The following is an 18,223-nucleotide window of genomic DNA, read 5'->3' as shown; positions in this document are numbered from 1 at the left end:
CTCTCCTCCCTCCTATCAGCTCCACGCGGTGGTTTCAAATTACCCGTGAGTTCTGCTTGTGACATTTATTTTCTGTCATTGTTAATTTAAACTAGAGGACTGGATTCTTGGACCGGGTTTGACGTTTTCCTTTTTTTGTTTGTGTTTTGTGTTTTTTCTGGCCGGACATCAAAGTGTTGGAAGACTAACATTAACATAGCAGTTAGAGGGGGTTTCCAATCAGACCAGAACCCTGAAGTGGCCTTGGATTTCGATTATTTCCAATTAATTTACAATTTTTTTTAATATTATAGTTGCCTATTCTACTAGTCTAACCCCCCCCCCCTTTTTTTTTGAGTTCTTGTTTTAAGTTTTACCATTGCAGTCTTTCACTATCAGGGGTGGAGTAGAGGCTTGTATTGTTTATTAAGGTATTACATATGTTAACATGACAGTTGAAGTCGATTACTGTCACGTCCCAGTGACATTTAGTGCACGGACACGTTGAGGTCAGGAACCCTGGAGCTAAAGATCAGCTGAAGCAATCTTTATGGCTTTTTGCCTCACTTTTGTTAGAACAATGTAAAAGAAAAAGAAAAAAAAAGAATTACCTAGAATTTACTAACCCCCACAACAGGAATGAATAAACTAGCATTTAAAGCACCTTATAGACTTCCATTTTACATTTACCTGGTTTAGTTACACGTGTACAAGGCGACAGCTTGTTTTGTTGGCTGATTTATTGCTGGCACTCCCCCCACCCCACCTTAGTCAATTAGTGGACTAATGATGACTGATGGGGACCATTACTGTATCATTTCAGTTCAGATCCAGTGTTCTCACTACTCCTGGTCACGTGACAGACATTCTTTGGTTGAACTCGCCTGAGCATTGTGGTGAAGTTGTCACGTTCCAAGTGGAGCTTATCTGTTCCTCTGGGGACCATTGCTAACAAAACTGAGCAGAAACTGTCACATTTATGGCAAAATGATGGTTTTGCTGCCGCGCTGCCCTTCACTTGGTACATTTAAAGATGTAAATCATGAACCAGTGACCTAAAACAATTTCTGTAGCAGCAGGCCACGTCGTAATTCAATCAGCCTAATCAGGAAATCACGTTTTTGAATTACTGGAGCTGTTGCTACCTTGTGTCGCCTGGACATCCGCGTTAAATGACAAGCTGAAAGATTGTGGTTGTGTCCAGAACACAAGATTCTTGAACTAGTCTAACCAGGAGTTCAGGGATGACAAAATAAAATATTACAAAGCAGTGACTAAAGGTAATGTGCTGTACAATCAACACATACGCTTAACTTTTCTGCCTGAAAAAAGGACACACGTAATGATCCACTGTAAAAAGATAATCTATAAAATACAATGGGGTTTATTTTTAACTGTTATTTAAGCCTTAGACTCTAATGTTCGTGAAAGAAATCCAAAAAAACGGAAAGAAAAAGTTATTTTTTGTGAATTCATGTGAAGTGTGTAGACCAAAGAAAGGGAAGAACTGAGGTCACTGAAGCCAAAAGATTCTGTGGACTATATTTCTCAGCTGATGAAATATCGATGCATTATGATTTAAAGGATTTCCTTCAAACCGATAGCAGTAATAGTAGTAGGACTTTTGTAGTAGTAGGACCATCTTTTTATGGTTTACAACCAACTTGAATATTTTAGTTAGTTAATATCAATAGGTAACATGTAAACACCATGAAAACAACCATTCCATAGATTCTTATATGTTTTTTTTGGTTATTTCTCCACCAAAGTGGGGAAAAACCTCATGACTGACAGGTGATTTCTGTTGAAGATTTCGTGGGAGACAGGAGCCGGTAACGCTTCCATTTAATCCCAGTTCTGAAAAAAAGCGTAATGACGTTCGTCACCATCTCAACAAGTCTTGTCAAGAACCAACCAGCAAGTGTGGCGAGAGATAAGGAGCCCAGCAGATCATATAAGGAAATGCTGCGGCGGCTCTTGCTGACTCATGTTGGCAAATAAAATCACGTGATTAGATGCTGAACTTGCACATACTTGGTAATTAGCACCTAATTCGGAATCATTTACCATAGGAACGGATAAAAGGGTTCAATTCTGGCCCTGAGCTGCCCTGTTTTTGTGGGTTACGGATAAAAAATGTTGTGTTACACCTTTCATCACAAGTATCTAAAGGCAATTGCCAGATAAATAAATAAAAATGAGTGAAAACAAAAATAGTTTGAGAGTATACTTCACTGTCCCCGCTGTGTTTTCTCACATGTAGAACCGTCCTCCCCACGCAGAATTTCTTCAAGCCCCTGAGAGTTTTGTTGCCACAAACAAATTAGGGCAATATTTTCTGAGTGTTTATTCGGCTAAATCTTTTGGGACGGACAATCAGGCATCCGAACAGATTCTTCTTCAGATGTGTCTTCACTGGACCCTCCTACACTGTTCTGACAACATAACTGTCCTGCGCGGACATTTTTCTGGGTTTGGTAAAATGGCCCCAACAATGGACCGACTTCTGTGCTCCTCTCCAGTGTGGTGGGATGAGCACCAACACCAACAGTGCGTGTCACCATTGTGTTTGACGCCCACGTCTGTGTCCCGGCGATGGCGATGGAGACGTTCCCACGGACAGCGCCAAGCTGGCCTTCTCATGTTTCAGAAACCTGTAGAAGACTGTTTCCTGTGTCTTCCATCACACATTGGTGTGTTGTAGCAAACAGAGCCTGTTAAAATAATTAAATAATCCCACTGAAATGAAGAGTCCACCCTATAACAGCGACCTCTTCGTATGGACCCGGAATCTGAACCTATCCAATAATTTGTCCTGATCTTGTTCATTTGGGGAAGAGGCCTCTGCGTTGATGCCATTTTTGGGGTTTATGGCACCATTCCCAAGGGACACATTAGCTGGAGGGGGTCATGTGACCTATTGTAACGACATAGTCATTACTTCTTACACATGTCAGTGCTTTCAATGTCTATGAACAAAAACAAACGTTTCGAAGGAACATTAAGAACAGGATGCTAAAGTAAAATCTTTGCTTTGTGATATAGCGCCATCTGTTGGTCTAGTGCAGGTAGGAGAAACGCTCATCTAAAAACCCCTTATATGCCCCCCTCTTTCTCTTATATTTAAAGCCGCTTCCTTCATTGTCCCATATAAATGTTTATCAGTTGTTTGATGTCGAATATATGGACAAAGACTTTAGCTGTATGTGAAATATAAGGGCTGATCCATGAAAGCATAATATTACATTCTTGCGCTATTTTGAAATTTGAGGATCTATTTTTATTACAACACACAGAATGTGGGGAAAATAGATGTAGTACCTCATTACAGAAATCTTACTGGAACAACATCTTTATTCTTTTTTTTGTCTGTACAGAAAAATACCAGTAACCAGGTCATGCAAAGCAGCATCAAAAAATAAAAACACAATACAAAAACAAACATTTACTATACCATAAATATGGAGCAAAAATAATACTCAATATTACCAAAAATAAACTCCTGAGATGACACATACATACGTACAAATACAACAAGTTACATCTTACTTGCAACAAAGTAGACAGTTTGATGTGTGGTAACACGTATTATACTCTTTTTTTTCATTTTATTTGACATTTTGTAAATTCGTAATTCTTATGAACCCAACAGAACGTGACCAGTCAAGTTTCATTCCAGGCTGCCTTCAATGAAGCGCAATAAAATGAATGAGTTTCATAAGAATTGATCGGAAATCGAGTGTCCGGCTGCAGTAAAGAGCAACCTGGAAGAATGCTGCTGAAGAGAACCATAAAGGGAATGTTAGAATAAGGTCATTAGCAGGTACACAGTTCCAGTATGGAGATGTCTAATTATGATAAAGTGACAGCGCTCAACAGTGATGTCGAGGTGTTATTGCACTACTGTCTCAATGTCTTCTTATGAGAATAATCAACAAATTACAATACTGTCGATAGATCTACACAGAAGTGAAAGAAGAGATCACCAATCACAGCTACAGACATGAGTCTTTTCACCCCATGAAATGCACTGACCGACTGGCTTTGATTTATTTAGTCTGGGTGTTGCGCACTTCCAGAAGTCCGAGCTGTATGTCAATGAATTTCTAGTTGTAAAGGACTCAGGTCTGCACAGCTAGTAAACATAGCTGTGAATTGCAAACATGTTCACAATAAGGCTACAACATCGAGAGAGAGAGAGAGGAGAGAGAGAGAGAGAGAGAGAAAGAGAGAGAGAGGGGACGAACCTCGTCACTGATAGAGCCACCTTCTGCTCCAAAAGTCATACTAAGCCACTTGGAGGAGCCATGCATAAAACAAGTGAACACAGATGAACGTACACGTATACCTCAGACTCCCTCACACGACAATCACCATCGAGGCTCGTTAGCCCAGCAGTCAGCAGTCAAGGACTGGAGTCACCACACACAACCTCTATAGGGCTAGTGTGTGTGTGTGTGTGTGTGTCTGCACATGTTATTCAAACTTTGATTGACGGTGGGTTTGAAAACATCTAAATCAAACCACAAATGAAAGAGTTATGTCACTGACACAAGCCTGCATCAACAAGTTTCTTATTTTTGGCTTTTCTCCCTTTAAATTTATAAATGTTTAGGTCTGTAGTGCTGTAGATATGAATATATACTGTATATACACTCCATCTTTAAATTTAAATAGTTCTGTTGTGATATACTTTGATTTTTAAAGTGTGCTCTGGGGAAAAATAAATTCTATTCCATTCTATCAATGACGTAACTCCTTCACTCCGTTTGTCTTTTATTTTCCTGACACGTCTGATCCAGCAGGTCCACTCTGACTCAAGCTGAAAGGGGAGGAGGGAGGGAACAAACAGTACACTAACACACACAGTTTTAATCTCAGACCGGTTCACATTTAATGTCAATCAAGTCATTACTGCAGTAGAGTTAAATGGGGTGGAGGGGGTGAAGGGTGGGGGGGGGGGGGGGGGGGGCGGGATGACTGACCGACAGGCTTGGTCACATCTAGTCAGAAAAAAGGCTGGCGAAGGATTTTCGGAGATTGCGGATGGTCTCGGCCTTCGCCTCTTCTTGGCCGTCGCCCCCAGAGCTCGAGACCCCACGGAAGAAGGAGGAGTCGCTGAAGGCGTTGAAGGCATTGGTCAGGGACTGGGACTTACTGGAGGAGAACAGAGGGATGAGAACAAGGAGGGAGGAAGGGGGGGAGATGCTGGGTAACATGTATGTAAGAAGGCCAACGTTTGTGCAGAGGTATTCACATTGGACTTAAATGTTGACGTCTGAATGAAAGATTAGTCTCTTACTTCAGGAGAGGGTGGGTTTTCTGCTGGGATGCTGGTTGATCTTCCACAGCACCCGAGGCCTCTGCTGGGGCCGCGGGTGCTTCAGCTGAGGCGGGCTCGGTGTTCTGGGGAGCAGCCTGGGGTTGAGCCTTGGCCGGAGACTGGACATTAGGCGGGGACTGGCTGGTTTTGGCAGGCGACTGAACCTGTGCTGGGGCAGGAGCAGAGGCTGAGGCGGCCTCCTCAGCCTTACTGGCTGCTGGGTCTTGGCCTGCAGGCTGGGGTTTAGGCAAAGCTTTGGCAGGAGGTGGGGTTTGTGGCTTTGGCTGGATGTGAGGCTTTGAATTCCTGCGTACAGGAGGGATGGGCTTTGCAGGTGGGGTGGGCTTGGGGGGCAACTCTTTTGGTTTACCAGGAGCAGCAGAGGGAGAGCCCTGAGACTGGGGCTTAGGCTGCTCCGTGGTCGGCGCTGAGGCTCCAGAAGAGGCGGAAGTTGAAGGAGAGCCTGGAGTGGCTTTGGTAGTGGGAGAGCCTGGAGTGGCTTTGGTAGTGGGAGAGCCTGGGGCTGCTGCAGCTTTAGCAGGAGATGATGGGGAAGCTTTGACTGCAGCTGGGGTGGAAGAAGAACTTGGATCTGGCTTTGCGATGGACGGGGCTCTCGTCATTGGTGGAGGTCTTGGCACTGGAGGCTTGTTGACAGATCCAGCCCTCTGGATTGGGCCTTGCTTCTGAGCTGGACCTGCAGCTTTCTGTGTCTGGCTAGGCTTTGGTTCAGATGGTCTTCTAGTTGAGTCGGATGATGGCTCTGCAGTCTGTGTTTTCACTGGTGCCCCTGACGAGAAGAAAAAAAAAAACATCGTCAATTAATAAATGTCAAGTAAGGAATTCAACATCCAGCAGGGGGCAATATTGGTCCAGTTAGGGGAGGGAGGGCACCCTGAAGGGGACCAAGAATTTCAACTACAATATCGAAAATAACTGTTGAAAGCATTGAATTGTGGAAAATTTGGGGCAAGGCGAACAGTTTCTTCCATAAAATGCAAAGCTGCTTCTGTGAAGGCCCACATAATGAAACCACAAATGGTGGGTGAGTGCTGGTAAGAGTGATACATTTACTTTCACTCCCTCCCAATGTTTGGCAAAGTTCATTTTTTCTTCTGGTCCAGTAACTCTGGCTGACAATAAATATGCCTACACACTGTTAACTAGGCAAAAACAGAGTGACACAGCCCTCCTACAGCCCCCGCAACACTTGGCAAGAAGGCATGTTCACTTAAGCAGGATATGAAGCTGTTCAGACAGACTTAGTGGAGGATTTTAAACACATCACGAGGGCAACTGAATATTTACCCTCCTATTTTTGCTTCAATGTTTTCATACAATAGTTTGATGTTGACCTTCTGGTTGTCGTCTGTAGCAGGTGTGTCTTTTAATCTAACGGTGTGTTTGGATGAGATTATTGGACTGTACTAAAGAATGTATCAAATGTGACATCACAACAGTAGGGATAGAAAATACAGTATATTCAACCTTGGGGCTGTGGGCGCTGGCTCGAGGTCCTGTTGGGATCCGCTAGACCTTCTTTAAGAGCAGCACTCTGGTTCAGAACAGGAGAGAGAACACAGGTTTAAAAAAGAGAGACACTGTGAATCTAAATTACAATAAAAAGTCAAATTGGCATTTAAATAATGTTCAATCTGTAGCATCTGCACCTGTTGTGGCTGCACAGTGGTTGGTTTTTGGCCTTGAGGGGAGCGGGTAGGTGAGCGGGAAACACTGGACGACCTCTCAACCAGCGCTTGGTTCATGTTCGCCAGCACCACCTCTGAGATGAGCTGGCGGTCCTCAGCCTGGTGGTCCCCGATCAACTGCATAGATGAACCCACCACCTACAGCAGAAGGGGGGTGGGGGTTTCCAGAAATGGTTACTGAAAGGAACTATAGAGGTCCTGGAAGGACAACAAATAATTATTATATAATTAAAATGAATTATTTATATTATTAGCATGGTAAAATTGTAAGCCACTTTGGTTATTTCTCTCTCTCTCTCTCTCTCTCTCTCACACACACACACACACACACACACACACACACTCACAGGGTTAACAATGTGTGATTTCTTTTTAGATTTTCAGAAACTCAACCCATCTTTATTGTTTTAGGATTTAGTTAACATCTGTGTATACAAACATGTATCCACCCAGCAATTTATAGATCCCAACACACTTTTCCACATGCAGTGACTCATTACGAAACAAGTTTTTCCACATCACCAGAGTATAAAAACTTAAAAAACGGAAACTACTGACAGGCCTGTGGCCTGAGGATTTAAAGGCTTTGCTTGTAGCCACGGTGACTCTGTGTTGTGGGTTCCGCTGAGGTTCCTGTGTCATCTTCTTGCATAACCTCTGATGATCAGTTGAGCAGAAACTTTCTAAAAAAAAAGTTGTGGCTATGACAGGATCGGAATTTTTACCCAGAAGAGACAAAAGCTGACTTTTGGATCAACTTAGCAAAGCATTAAGACAGTTTTGGTTATTTTTGGTCAGGACCTAGAGTAAATATATAGAACTTGCAACATTTTGATGAATACTGCATATGAAATAGTAGGTAAAGGGTAGCAGCATTTGTACTGAAAGAGCATTTTGTCAAGACAACCTAATTAAAAACCCATTACTGAGAATCATGCTTACTCTTGAGGTACGACAAAGCTCAAAAGCATCAAAGCTAATAATGTGTAATCAGGTTAAGTTGAAGCAGTTTATCCTCTGTCACACAATTCAAGGCCCCAGTGGTGTAAACTGGGACACACATGCTAAATTTAAGACTCAAAAACCTCATTAGTGCTCTTATGAAACACAACACCCACATGCAGATGTCAACAATTACACTGATGCCGTAACAGCCACACAGTCGCTGTTAACTCAGTTTAGTGCCGCGTCAGCGCTTAATGAAGTTTCTGCCATTCCCAATTCTCTCTCCACCTTTCTCCTCACCTCAGTGATGTAGTCTTTACCATCCTTCCCACAGATAGCCTTAACAGCGCAGATATCCAGCCCCCCTAAGATCTCTGAGCAGGTATCCACCCACAGCTTATACCTGTCACAGAGGGAAGCTCAGTTAGCTCTTCAGCTACTGTGCAACGCCACATTTTAGCTACCACTGCTGCAGGTTCCCTGTACTCCTGAGATGCTGGCACCTTTTGGTGCTAGGTCAGGTAGAGCCGACCTACTGACTTCATTGGATAAATTGAGTGATAAGTGTTTCATGTGATGATTGAAACATTGTTATGGTGAAAAGTGTTGAAGCAGGAAATGGAAACAGTTGTTGGGCAAATCAAAGACTACGAGTTTTACTTAGAAGAATTTTTCAAACTGGGGCTGGAGTGAGTCAGAGCAAGTATAATGCATCATGGATACGGGTCTGTGAGGTATGCGTCATCCTTTTGGTGGCATTTGTATCAAAGTGACCTATTTGAGATGGAGCGAGCGCTCGATTAGGATGCTTTCGAGGTGCATTTCTATCACAGTGCATTTTCTAAAATCCCTCCAGTAAGCTCATTGGAGGGATTATATATCTAAACTGTCCTGGGAACACCTATGAAGCTCCCAAGGGATTTCATAAGTGCTGGAAAGTCCTGTTCATCCTGGTTTTACCTGACCTAAAAGAAAGAGAGAAGGGGTACATGGCCAGATGGATGGATGGACATTTAGAGCAATGTAGAGTAGCATCTATGGTAGTATCTGTGAATTTAGTGCAACTGGAAAATCCTTTATTTTCATTGAAAACTAGTAAAAAACATAGTTTTGTATCAAATGTGTGCATCTCATTCTGCAGCAGCCTTTACACAACAAATACATATCCTCGCCTGTGCTTTAGCGTGTTAACACTCGTCTCACATGTCGAGTGTCATGCAGAGGAAACCTGCAGCAATCGTGCATTTTTAATGTCATTTTCCTGTCTCGATGGGACACAGAGGCTTTGGAAGGGTGTTTAATGTAGGGAAATAAAGCTTTACACACTCACTGCCTGGCAAACATCTGCATATTCAACCAGTGAATGTGAATTGAATGTTACAACTGTGATGAGTGTGAAAGAAAAATCACTTCCTCTCTACATTTAGTTTCTCTCACCAGTGGAGAGAGTGTCACCCTAAACTGTCCTATGGATTGACCTTTACTCTCATTTAGTGTCCTGAAGTAGCTTAGGAGCTCTCAACCATATCTTGTTTTTCATTCTTTCCATGACAAAACACCCCTGAAGGGATCAACAAGTTAGATGATTCTGTTGTATCCAAGGTTAACGGTCTCTGTTTGGGATAGCTAAAGAAACACTGGCCAGCCAGTGGTCTTCCACCCATCGTACACCTCATATACTGTTGGTATGAATGTCTCCTTGGAGTTGGTGCTGGTTCTGCATGCATGAACTGTTGCTGTGTTGGTGCCACTTCTCCTGACCCCAGTAAACTTTGCTTCAGTGAGTCTCCAGTGTGTCTCTTCCACAACCTCCTGAATTTCCACCACCGTGAGTGTCACTAATGTGGAAGTGGTGCTCACTTATCGGTCATGGCTACTTGTTCCAACATGGCAGATCCAGTGTTACTTTTCCAATTCCCGGAGATGGAGGTCCGCCTGGAAAAGCAGAGAAGTCATGTGTTGGATTAACATAACCAAAACTGTACCGCTGACGTAGAGCGCTCTGTAGCTAGTAGAATTTTTGAAAATGACTTAATCGACGTGATCATGAGGCGGTTTAGCACAGGACCCTTTCTTTCCTTTCATGTTTAGGGAGACATGAGCACGGCTCGGATTGCCCTGACCCCTAAATATAACGTGTCAAAACAACTACTGTGCAGTTTAGACGGCACCACACACTTTATAAAGACTAATGAAGGAGAGACAAACACACACATGTACGCTTTGTAGTCAGCGCCGATTTTCTGGACCCTGATGTCATACTTGGCGTCTATAAATGGCTCCGTGGTGCAGTAGGTTTGAGTGATGGCCACCACACTGGCAATGTCCTGGAAGTCACTGGCGTTGTCAACTTTGACCTGCAAAGACAAAAGACAAGGGACAGAAACATGTTTGAAATAGACCTTCACATTTTCATGTTTTATTTGGAATAATAACTCTAATTTTCTTTCATTCAGAACGTAGAGACGCTGGCATCACTGTCCACAGTGTCTTTAATGGACGTGCACTTGTGGAAGGGGTCAGGAATATTACCTTTCCCATTCCAGAATGGGCGTGTCCAATCTTCACCACCACAGGGAAACTCGGTGTTGTAATCTGGAGGGCGAAAGAGTTCCAGATTAAAGAGAAGCTGATAACCAAGATGCAGTGAACCAAATGGATGGTGTGCCCTTTAAACTGGAATAATTGTAATAAATGGTTCCGTGAATATACTGTAATAGAGTGACGGGTAGGATGCCCTCCCACTTTACTAAACCCCTTTGCTTCCTATTGTTTCCTCTCCTGCTTTGTCAAAAGAAAAAACCTTCTTCTGAGGATCCTTCTCTGTCTACATAATAAAATTAAGTGTCTGGAATTATTTTCAACCCATATAAAGGCAATTCATTAGTCCTTGTAAAGCATGCAAACAAGGCAGAACAGGATCTCATTATAAAACTCACTTATTGCAGTTGAATGTTTTTCCCCCTCTCCTGTAACTAAAACTGCAATATAGTCATCACACAGAAGTAACGTAGTAGCCAGTTGGAGACAGGGAGGAAGAGGAGATCAAAAGAGACTACAAGAGCAGGCAGAGGATGATGTTTTTTTCCACTTTCGTTTGAGGAGGCTGTCCCTAAATTGTTGAGGACATAAGAGGCTCCCTGTGTCCGACCCTCTCAGCATTCAAGACCAGGGTGTGAGTGGATCCAACTATTGTAAGTTTCTCTGCATGTTGTCTACGGGGAGGGAGGGAGGGAAAGCCAGAGAAGAGAGCAGTGGCACCAGCCGTCCCCCCAGCTCCAGTTAGCCTGCATTCAGAGGTCTCCTTTAAACTTATGAAAGCATTTTCATCCACAGCTGCCGCTCAGCTCAGCAGAGCTCATCTCACTACCTTCTCATCCATCCCTGGGCCGCTAGCTGCTGACCCGACTCGCTCTCCCGTCGGACTCTACGGGACCAGAAGCGTTCAGCGTCGTCATGGCCGGGTCTGAGGAGCGGAGCTTGAGTTTGGGGCTCTGGGTGCTCCTTTTGCTCAGTGCGGGCATGGAGGAAGTTGTGGAGGGATGTAGCTGCCTCCCAGCACACCCACAGCAGCTATTCTGCAGCTCCGAGATTGGTAAGTCAAAGGGAGGACAGGGGGAGGAATAGAGATCTCTGTGTGATCATCTGGAGTCTTTTTGTTGCACATTTCCACCTTTATCTCTAATTGTAAATTCCAGTCAGCTTCACGTAGCCCTTGTCTATTTTCTATCAGTTTGTCTGTTTAGGCCTGTTACGGCCTGAGTTCCCCCACTCATCCATTTTTTCCTTCACTAACTGCACATGCCAAGACCAACACTCTGCTCTGACTTTAAGCACTTGGCTCCAGACTGCAGAGAGCTGGAGTATGTGCTCCTGTCAAAGGTTACACTCCAGCAGAGAGGGGAGACAGAAGAGACAGTAGATTTAGCCAGGTTCTTTGTGCTGTTTCAGCTTTGCTTTTTAGCTTTTTGAGGTAAAATGGAGACTGTGACCCATTTTCAGAAATTTTTAACCAGGACAATCTTTAAAATATGAAGCGTGTTCAGTGTCCAAAAAAATAATCAGATTGTATTCAAGTGAAACAACACGTGCAATAAATAGAGTGTTTTTCAATCAACCTCAAATGCTGTTTGCCTGACAACTTCGCAGCTCTAGCTATTGAAAATATGTTGAAATTTATGGGCGTAATTTTAAGGGCTGAACCCACTAAATCCCTTAATGTTGAACAAACTACATTCGAGGTGCTAACATTAACAGTTTACAGGTTCTATGAAAAAGACCAACTAAAATCCACACTATTAACGTAGCTGGCTAAGTTTTTATGGTCAATCCCAAAACATCCTCTTCAGTGCTCATCTTTAAGATCGCAGCTTCCCCTCGGGGTTTTTGCATTAACTTTTGTGATGGGTTGTGGTGTAACGTTGTAATGTCCCAGTCTATCTTAGACACACAGCAACATAAGAAACATATTATGTGTTAAATGTATTGAAGTTGCATTTTTATCTTTGTTTATATATGCTGTAGATGGTACATTTTTTAACATCATTGCCTTGGAGCTTACTATGTGACAGACAGTGATTGTTAGCAACGTAACTCAAAAAGTTATAAACGGATTCTAATGAAATGTTCAGGAAATGTTGATAGTGGTCCAAGAAACACATGAGTCTATTTTGGTGATGTTCTAGAATCCAGAGGGACTTTGACCTCTAATCTTCTAAAGATCATACCCCAAGATCAAAGCAAATCGAATTTGAAGAAAAACAACCTACTGTTATGTCATCTTGTGTTACTACTGCCTGAACGCTGCATACTACATGAGTGCTCCACATTATGTTGACAAATGACCTGCTAGTCGGAGGTCTGCATGCTCCAATCCCATTTCCCAGTTAGACTCGAGATAGATGGATCAGTGATGAGCTACAGGTGATCTGGCACAGCAGGCCCGAAAAAACAGTGTCTGTTAAGATAGCAGCACATAATACACATAATGTATAATCTTCCTGGGGCTTAAGGCCAGTGAGCCAAAAGGATCCTTTACCAAAAGAATTTCTAGATTCTAAATACATATGTAGCGAATGCAAAATCTCCAGCTGAAGCACAAAACAGAAACACAAACAGGTTTTACTGATTTGTCATTAACCAAGCGGTACAATTAGGGTCAGCTCAAGCTCAAGTGGGAAAAGTACCAAAATAACTGCTCCAAACATCCCACCATTTGGCATGCTTGGATTGGAGTGCTGGGAACCGGGGGAGTAAACAGATGAGAGTATTTAAGGGGAGGACTTAGAAACAGCGTGGTTCATTGAGTGCTTAACGAGGAGTTGTTGCTTCCTGTCCCATTAACAAGCAAGCAAGATGTTAGCTCGCAAAGTTACTTCACAACCTTGTAGTTGACTTTCATTTGTTTGCTGTGTCACGTGCTTTACTACGGTAGGTTGGGCAGCTGGTATAGCAGTGGGATCGAAATGATCTGGTTTCCTCTGCTATACTCGGTGCTCCAGGTCCGTGTTTATTCCTAAAACATGCATTCATATAAATGTCAACTTCATTATCTAACAAATGGGATAAAACATTTTGCCCATATGAATGACCCAAATAAGGAAAATCCCTCTTGTTCTCTGAGCTTTTAAGAAAACGTTGACGTCAGTCATGTGTGGTGATACTGTCTCGGGTGTTTTTTACGCACGGGCTGGTGCTGGCCTTTGGTTGACCCGACAACCCTGTCAGAGTAGAAGAGCCGGATGAATAAAGCCGTACATCTGAGTAATATCCCTTCTGGACAAACCATGAACTATTCTCTTGCTTGTGTTTGGTAGTGTTTTTGGTGTGTGTGTGTGTGTGTGTGTGTGTGGGAGTGTGTGTCTCCGTGTTGGATTTGAACCATGCCATGCCAACCCAGCCTACTCCATCTCTCTTTCATTCCCTCACTCTCCGCACTTCATTTCCATGTCTATAGGCTCAGTCTATTGGTCTGCATACTAACAATATCCGTGTGAAAGCCCGCTGACAGTCCAGCTTTGTGAGCTCCACAAGGGCGCCGATTCATCGTGGAGGGGGAAAGTTACTCACTACATCAGTTCTCATGGTCCAACATTGCAATATTTCTCTTTGAATATGGAGCTGTGAGGCAGATGTATGACCATTCTCACTCTGCAGGTGTCTTTATCCCCGCTTCGTGCAGCTGGTTACCTAGCCTGCAAGCTCTGGAGATGTGTGGGTAGGGGGTAGGGGGGACATTTCTGAGTATCTGGGCCACAGTTTGACTCAGTTTAGGAGGAAGATATGAGTTTTGATGACCGGTATTATATACAATATCTGTAGTCAACCAACACTCCCCCAAGGATGGAAGAAATTGATAAACTGCAGTTTAAAAGGTCGAGACCTTGAGCAGGACCTGCAACACTTGCTTTGTCAAATCTAAAATACACATATCTGCTGAGAGAAGACACCCTGATCACCACTGACCTCAAATTCCCACAGCACACACTAGCAGCACAACAACAGCTCAGTTGCGGCCATTTTACCCAACAATTACGTTTCCTCTGACAGCTTCACAGCGTGAGGTGGGATCATCCCAGAAATGGGTCAGCGCTCCCTGGAGAACACACAGCAAGTCTGCTTGTGATGGCAGCTGCATCAATCTGCCCTGAGCCGATTGAACAGGAAAATGTATTGTTACACCAGTCGGTTTTCAGTACAGGCACCTCATGGTGGCGCTGGTGTACCAGTGAGAACCAAGTGGGAAAATAGGGTTCCAAGTGACTATTTTGAAGGCCCAACTGTTTTTTGGAGTGCATAATTGTGGGGAAAAGGAAGAAAAACTGGCAATAAACACCTGATTTTAAACAAAACTGAACACATGCTGGATGTTTGACTGTTGTATTTCTTCATGCAACCCTTACCTGGCAGCCGTGCACCTGTGTGGCCGTTGCTGAGTCTTGACTCTGATGTGTAAAATGAGAACCTTTCTTCTTTCCTGCTCCATTTCATATTGTTGAAGCACTCAATTGATGCTTACGATGCAGTACAGGAATTTACAGGAATAGTTCCAGGCAGTATTACACTTCACCCTAAATGCTGATTAAAGTCTTAAATTGGTGTGTGTGTGTGTGTGTGTGTGTGTGTGTGTGTGTGTGTGTGTGTGTGTGTGTGTCTGTCTGTCTGTCTGTCTGTCTGTCGGTATTATCCAGTGTGTATTCCTGCTTCTCCAAAGCTGTTGTCAGAGAATGCTGAGCTAGATCATAAAATCCTTAAAAATCCTTTAAATCAGGGGTCCCCAAACTTTTGCCTGTGAGGGCCACATAACTTTTCCCATCTCTGATGGGGGTTTGGGGTCAGCGGGGGTGCCTAAATCTATAAATGTATTGTCTTCCAGAAAACTGTGCTCTCCTCCAGTGCTAATGAAAAAAAGTCAAAATTCTTTCATCTTCTGCGGCAGCTGGGCATATACATTACCCCTGATTTCTTCAATGTATCTGGTGATTGTACTTTCTGACAGACTCACGGCATTAAATACGCCTTTCTTCTCAGGACACACCTCTTCCGCGACAGCATTCATACATTTCTTGACAAACTTTCCATCAGCGAAAGGTTTAAAAAGGTCAAATACAAATGCACATATATTAAGGGAAAAAAAATCAAAATGCATCTCTGGTATTGTTCAGGGGCCGGGCCAAATGTAGAAGTGGGCCGTATCTGACCCGCATGCCGTAGTTTGGGGACTGCTGCTTTAAATCCTTACCAAAATTCAAAGAATTCTTGTAGTCGTCTCTATTCAAGTCTCAGTGTTCTGCAGTTTGACTACAGCATCATGAATCTAGCAAGCTGCCGTGTCCACGTTGACATTTAGATTGGATTCATCAGAGTTAACCCCAGAGGAGGCATAATAGCAAAACTGATAACATTTAATAACTTTAACTGAGTTTCATGGTAATGTTTGACAGTGACAAATCATTTCTGTTAAGGTGATGATTCCAATCATCGATGAAAAAGAAGATAAATGTAGCAATAACATCTGTGATACCTCAAACTGATAAAGGTGATCATGTCTGAGTGACCTTATCAACGGTGGTTTAAGGACAGTGACTATTTTGCCTGCTGGATTAAAGTTCCAAGTTTTTACACTTTTCTACTGAGTCACGAAGCAACATTTCAGCTTCACCTTTTTGTGCTTTTACACTCCATGTCAGGCTTGAGTCTCTGTGTTCTCTAGTTTTGATGCAGTATATACTGTACACAAATGTATTCTGGTATCTCCCTGTGGGTCAGTGTGTGTTCATTTAATGGGAGTGTGCAGGCAGAGAGCTACTTGTTATTCCACAAGGGTTTTGATTTCCCTCCCAGGAGGGAAGAGACACATCCGGTGTCATTATAGAGAACTAAAACTGTCTGTGAGTCGAGAGAGACGGAGAAAATGATCTGTCCGTCCATCTGCATGATTGTCTGTCTGTCCGCCTGTCTGTCCATCCATCTCACTTGTTATATTGACTTTACCTTTAACCTTTATCCCGACAGTGATAAGGGCAAAGATCTCCGGGGAGAAGATCGTGTCTCCTAGCAACAACTCTTCACCTTACATGAAGATGATTCAGTATGAAATCAAAATGATCAAGGTGAGATACCTTAAGAAGCTAAAATGTCCGAAACACGTCTGTGGATCATCTTTGATTATCAATTTTTAATTATTATTTTTTTTAATTTTGTTTCTGTTGGCCTCTATGTAGATGTTCAAAGGTTTTGACAAAGCCAAGGATATCCAGTATGTTTACACTCCAGTCTTCTCTTCACTGTGCGGCGTTAAATTGGACTACAACAACAAAGCTGGGTATCTGCTCTCAGGTATCTGTGTGTGCCACATTTTTTGACTTTAGGACAGACAAAATGTGCAGGGAATTGAAAACAGATCACATTTTCTTTTGTACATCTGTATTTCTGGCCAGAACATACTTCAGTTTTAAGAGATTTGTTTCCCTTGAGGTTTTTACTTTCCAGGTAGCAATTTTGCTAGTCATTGCTAAGGGGGTTAAATGCCGACTGATTTGCTGACGTCTTTGCTGGTTCTGATGTAATGTGACTCAACAGGAAGTATGTGGCGAGATGGAAGAATTTCTGTTGGCCAGTGTGATCTGGTGGAGTCCTGGGACAACTTGTCACTCTCACAAAAAAAGAATCTCAACTACAGATACCAGATCGGCTGTGAATGTCGGGTGAGTAAAGATGCTATCTCCTCTCTGAGGCGCTTCATAAAACTCGTGGCTCTTTTATCTGATGGTCTAATGTGTCCACAGAGACACTTCTATCGCCAAAGCCAATAATCACAATGACTGAAACTCACTTCAGGAACAAACAGTGAGCAGTATCGCTAAACCCAACGCTCTCCTCTCCTCAGATCAACACCTGTTACACAGTTCCTTGTGTGTCCACCGGAGAGAATGAGTGCTTGTGGACGGACTGGCTGCTGGATAACAGCTTAAACGGCGAGCAGGCTCGACAGTACGCTTGTATCCGCCGCTCTGACACGACCTGCAGCTGGTACCGTGGGGGACCCCCACCTGAGAAAGACTTCCTGGACATGACCGACCCTTGATTTGCGATATGAGTGTTCGTCTCCATTTTCACTTGTGAAAATCACACATGTCTTGCTTTTGTAGCTCAACTGTGCATTCTAGTAAGTCCCGAAACTGAAGATAGTATTGGCCAAAGGCGAGTGTCAAATTTGAATGTCAATCTTTTACTGCAGCAACAACAACTAAAATGTAACATTTAACATCAATAACGAAACTTTGTAACACAACTGAATTAAAAAAAAAAATCAGCAAGACCCTGTTTTGAGCCTTAGACAGCAACCCCAGTTTTTGAATCGCTTAACCACAAGTACCACCCCTCAAACAATACACAGCTGAGACACACAGAAACAGACAGTAAAAGTAACAAATGGAACAATGCTAATGATAATACCCAGCTGGCACACTGCTGGTCAGCTCCAGTCAATTGCGTCATCACAAAGGTCCCAGTAGCCAAACTAATATTGCCTATTGAGTCCTCCAAATTCAATAGATTTAGTTTTTTATTTTTTTTTTTAAATCCCCTCAGTAAAACCTCCCAATAGTACTTTCCCCAGTAGCAATGCTTCCAATAACAGTCAGACATCTCCACACGATGCTCTTCGCTTGTTCTTTGGCCCAGAACAACAAGGGCATAGAACTGTTTCCTGCAACCCTGAGAACAGCAAAAGAGAAAAACCCCACTTCTGTCATAATTTTGATTC

General features: G+C 43.1%; 2 protein-coding genes across 6 annotated transcripts in view; one reads left to right on the top strand and one right to left on the bottom strand.

Moving 5' to 3' along the window:
* Positions 1 to 27: 27 nt before the first annotated feature.
* Positions 28 to 17,774, top strand: LOC130523686 (metalloproteinase inhibitor 4-like). 4 transcript variants are annotated; one of them, XM_057029107.1, is made up of 6 exons: positions 28 to 45; positions 11,293 to 11,551; positions 16,471 to 16,568; positions 16,680 to 16,794; positions 17,038 to 17,162; positions 17,345 to 17,774. In XM_057029107.1, the coding sequence occupies exons 2-6, from the start codon at positions 11,413 to 11,415 to the stop codon at positions 17,540 to 17,542; spliced, it is 675 nt and encodes a 224-aa protein (XP_056885087.1). In that variant the 5' UTR covers positions 28 to 45; positions 11,293 to 11,412; the 3' UTR covers positions 17,543 to 17,774. The 4 variants fall into 4 exon arrangements, with proteins under 4 accessions (XP_056885087.1, XP_056885085.1, XP_056885088.1 ...); XM_057029105.1 differs by lacking the exon at positions 28 to 45 and adding an exon at positions 11,046 to 11,150; XM_057029108.1 differs by lacking the exon at positions 28 to 45 and adding an exon at positions 11,152 to 11,255 and having other exon boundaries at positions 11,353 to 11,551.
* The window catches only part of syn2b (synapsin IIb), a 42,683-nt gene continuing 27,775 nt past the window's right edge, over positions 3,316 to 18,223 (bottom strand). For both annotated transcript variants that reach the window (XM_057029083.1, XM_057029085.1), the window contains exons 6-13: positions 10,489 to 10,551; positions 10,171 to 10,313; positions 9,817 to 9,891; positions 8,257 to 8,359; positions 6,973 to 7,149; positions 6,791 to 6,857; positions 5,282 to 6,092; positions 3,316 to 5,136 (exon numbers count right to left, since the gene is read on the bottom strand). In XM_057029083.1, coding sequence (XP_056885063.1) covers positions 4,983 to 5,136; positions 5,282 to 6,092; positions 6,791 to 6,857; positions 6,973 to 7,149; positions 8,257 to 8,359; positions 9,817 to 9,891; positions 10,171 to 10,313; positions 10,489 to 10,551 — 1,593 coding nt within the window. In that variant the 3' untranslated portion in view covers positions 3,316 to 4,982. The remainder of the gene's footprint in view (positions 5,137 to 5,281; positions 6,093 to 6,790; positions 6,858 to 6,972; positions 7,150 to 8,256; positions 8,360 to 9,816; positions 9,892 to 10,170; positions 10,314 to 10,488; positions 10,552 to 18,223) is intronic.

This window comes from Takifugu flavidus, chromosome 4 (genome assembly GCF_003711565.1).
Source record: "Takifugu flavidus isolate HTHZ2018 chromosome 4, ASM371156v2, whole genome shotgun sequence".
Classification (NCBI taxonomy): domain Eukaryota; kingdom Metazoa; phylum Chordata; class Actinopteri; order Tetraodontiformes; family Tetraodontidae; genus Takifugu; species Takifugu flavidus.
The sequence above is the reverse complement of the archived record's forward strand: the minus strand, read 5'-3'. Positions and strand labels throughout refer to the sequence as shown.

Excerpts from the sequence above, each read along its gene's own strand:
- LOC130523686 (XM_057029107.1), top strand. The coding sequence starts at position 11,413 with ATGGCCGGGTCTGAGGAGCGGAGCTTGAGTTTGGGGCTCTGGGTGCTC. Across the intron at positions 16,569-16,679 it reads ATGAAATCAAAATGATCAAG|ATGTTCAAAGGTTTTGACAA; the intron begins GTGAGATACCTT and ends GCCTCTATGTAG. Across the intron at positions 17,163-17,344 it reads AGATCGGCTGTGAATGTCGG|ATCAACACCTGTTACACAGT; the intron begins GTGAGTAAAGAT and ends TCCTCTCCTCAG.